Source organism: Bombus vancouverensis, unplaced genomic scaffold (assembly GCF_051014615.1).
Source record: "Bombus vancouverensis nearcticus unplaced genomic scaffold, iyBomVanc1_principal scaffold0033, whole genome shotgun sequence".
Classification (NCBI taxonomy): Eukaryota; Metazoa; Arthropoda; class Insecta; order Hymenoptera; family Apidae; genus Bombus; species Bombus vancouverensis.
In genome coordinates, this window is record NW_027468924.1 from 527,299 (window position 1) to 530,085 (window position 2,787).

General features: G+C 32.7%; 1 protein-coding gene across 1 annotated transcript; it reads right to left on the reverse strand.

Annotated features, from left to right (window-relative positions):
• Positions 1-242: 242 nt before the first annotated feature.
• Positions 243-1,500, reverse strand: LOC117166496 (glutathione S-transferase-like). Its single transcript, XM_033350487.2, has 3 exons — positions 1,371-1,500; positions 892-1,059; positions 243-690 (listed from the first exon to the last, which is right to left on the reverse strand). Exons 2-3 carry the CDS (start codon positions 1,034-1,036, stop codon positions 383-385), a joined length of 453 nt encoding a protein of 150 aa, XP_033206378.2. The 5' UTR covers positions 1,037-1,059; positions 1,371-1,500; the 3' UTR covers positions 243-382.
• Positions 1,501-2,787: the final 1,287 nt, after the last annotated feature.

Consider the following 2,787-nt stretch of genomic DNA (forward strand, 5'->3'; position numbering starts at 1 on the left):
GGATCCTGGCAGGATCGCCAATTTTTTCACGTCGATTCGGGGTAATTTCACGTTCCGCACGCAAGGTGAGAAATTCGTACTTAAATTTTGATTGTTATTAGAAAATTTATTGAACACTGACAGAGTAACAATACAGAATGGTCAAACAGCACAGAAAAGAATGTTCTTACAACGACTCGAGAGGTACTTTTTTATATCAAGGACCCGGCTCCTGTGGAGGGGCTATCGCTGGATGCCGGTCACATAGGGTTTCTATTACTGCTTAGCCATCATTTTGCTGACCAAGGTATGTGAGGCATAACCATCCTTTCGTTGCGTTCTCACGACCACCGTGACAACAGCAATCTTTAAACGCTTATAAAACCATAAGCAATCGTGAAGTTTAGAATTCGCTAATTGGGCGTCTCTCAATCCAGTTTTTGATCTTGGGTAGAAGGAGGACCTTTTTCTCCAGCAGCTTCAGATTCTCGTAATTCTCGATCAGATCAGACTTGTACATAAAGTTCAAATAATCGAGCAGAGCAACGAATGTTAAATCAGCCCAAGAGAGAGTACCATCGTAGAAGTAGCCGTCATTTTCCTTCACTTGCTGGTCCAAACGTTCTAAAATGAACGGCAGCGTCTGTTCAGCAGCCTTGCGTTTTGCAGCTTTGACCTTCTCGTCCTCCTCATAGTGGAAGGCGGCAATTTCTGAAAATTTGTTTTTAGTTAAATACTGAAGATAGAATTACAATCCTTTTTAATCCTTTGTCTTGTATTGTTGACATACGTGTATCGTTCGATTAAATCAAATATTAAATCGGATTTCAACTAATAAATACCTGAACAGATATGTACTATCTGTTATCAAGATTCTCATAAGATTTATGCAAAACAGCACTGGATACTCACTATGACGAATATCATGAATAGTATCAACAGTGGCATCAATATGAAGATTTGCCCAGTCAGTCTTTCCAGTTAAGTCATATTGTTTGGCTAAGTAACGGCAAATAGCTGTAGACTGAGCAACCTTCCTTCTATCAGCTACGAGCATAGGAAGCAGGCCATAAGGAGTCACTAAAAACATACAACTAATAGAATCAAAGATTCTATCGAACAAACAGATTATGATGCTTCTTAAATATCTAGCTTCCTGTTATCTGTTTTGGAAAGATATAATTAAATTTATTGATAATTTATCAGCAAACAAAGGGCATTGTCTCCTTAACAATACCTATTGTTCTCCCACATATCTTATAGAGCAATGGAGAGTAAACAATAATCTCTGTTATACTCTGCATAATTGTGTTCTACTTTATTTAGCTACTTTAGTTAAATTAGGAAAGATGAGATTTAAGAAACAGAACTTCTTTAAATCTTAAGCTTACAGGGCTTTATTTCTGGCCAGACGTCCTTTTTGATACGTTCATCTTCAAATGGAATACTAGCATAGCTGAAGAAGAACGGATTGGTTCTGCCAATGCCGTAACTGGGAAGTAAGTCAATTTATAGAGCGGCATCTTCCTGGAAGTATAATATATACAAAGTAAAAACGAAGAATCATTGATGACAAGAATTATATTATTACAAATTATGAAGTATAAGACAATTTAAGTAAAAAGCATCAACTACTAACTACTCGCATAGCTATTTGTATCTTTATATTTTAATATAGCTTAGATATAAAAAAAATATTATTTTTGGATGTAATAATGTATAAACTTGCGCCAAATATTATAACAAAATATTGCACTTTCTATTTAAGTAGGATAGACATATTACCGGCATTTATCTTTTTTCTATAGCAATGAAATTGTTTATAAAAAAGTTTATAAGAAAACTATCAATTAATGCAAACAACGCATTTCAAAATATTAATTACATTCGCGCGATTCGTTATCTCTAGTATTAATTTAACCATATGGTTCTATACACCCAAGACCTTCTAACAGTAATTTAGTACCATTACTAGTCGTATGTACAATGTATGTTTGTATACAACTTTCGTAACTACAAAACATTCAGCAGTGATTATATATTCCTCCAAACATAAGAAACATTTTCTAATTGCATACTTAAATTTATCGATCAATTATGAACATATGATAACATTTATTTCTTTCAACTACTAATTTTCAAATCCTCTGCTGTTCCGTTAATTGTACGACGCGCCGACTTTTCGTACAAGTATCTTGTATCTTATCTGTATTATTTAGTTATCAATAAAGAAGAAACATTTTCTAATTGTATATTTAAATTTATCGATCAATTATGAACATGTAATAACATTTATTTCTTTCAACTACTAATTTTTAAATCATCTGCTGTTCGGTTAATTGAAGGATGTCGGCTTTCTGTAGAAGTATTTCATATTTATTATTTAATTATGAATAAGGAAAAAACATACAAAATATAGTTTTTAAACGGTTTATTATTTATAAAGAGAAACTTTGACTCAGGATATATATACTATATATATACTATTTACTTACAATTTTTTTTTTAAGACTTCAAAGTCGAAACAAGCGCAGGAAATTTCCAAGCCGGTTAACAGAAACTTGAATGAGACAAAAATAACCTTTAGATCTCTATATGTTCTTCTTCCCCCCTGTTGCTTCCACGTAATTCTTATCCTATTGGTGGAGCTGTGCTGATATGTGAAATTATGACTACATAAAAACATCCGGAAAGACTCATTGAATGATTTTATAGTTTAAGGTTAATAAATTTCCATAAATTAAAGTTGAAAATTTATGAGAACATGTTTTCTGTAACAAAACTTAGTAAAAACAAACTAGTAAGGTT

Excerpts from the sequence above, each read along its gene's own strand:
- LOC117166496 (XM_033350487.2), bottom strand. The coding sequence starts at position 1,036 with ATGCTCGTAGCTGATAGAAGGAAGGTTGCTCAGTCTACAGCTATTTGC. Across the intron at positions 691-891 it reads TATTCATGATATTCGTCATA|AAATTGCCGCCTTCCACTAT; the intron begins GTGAGTATCCAG and ends ACAAATTTTCAG.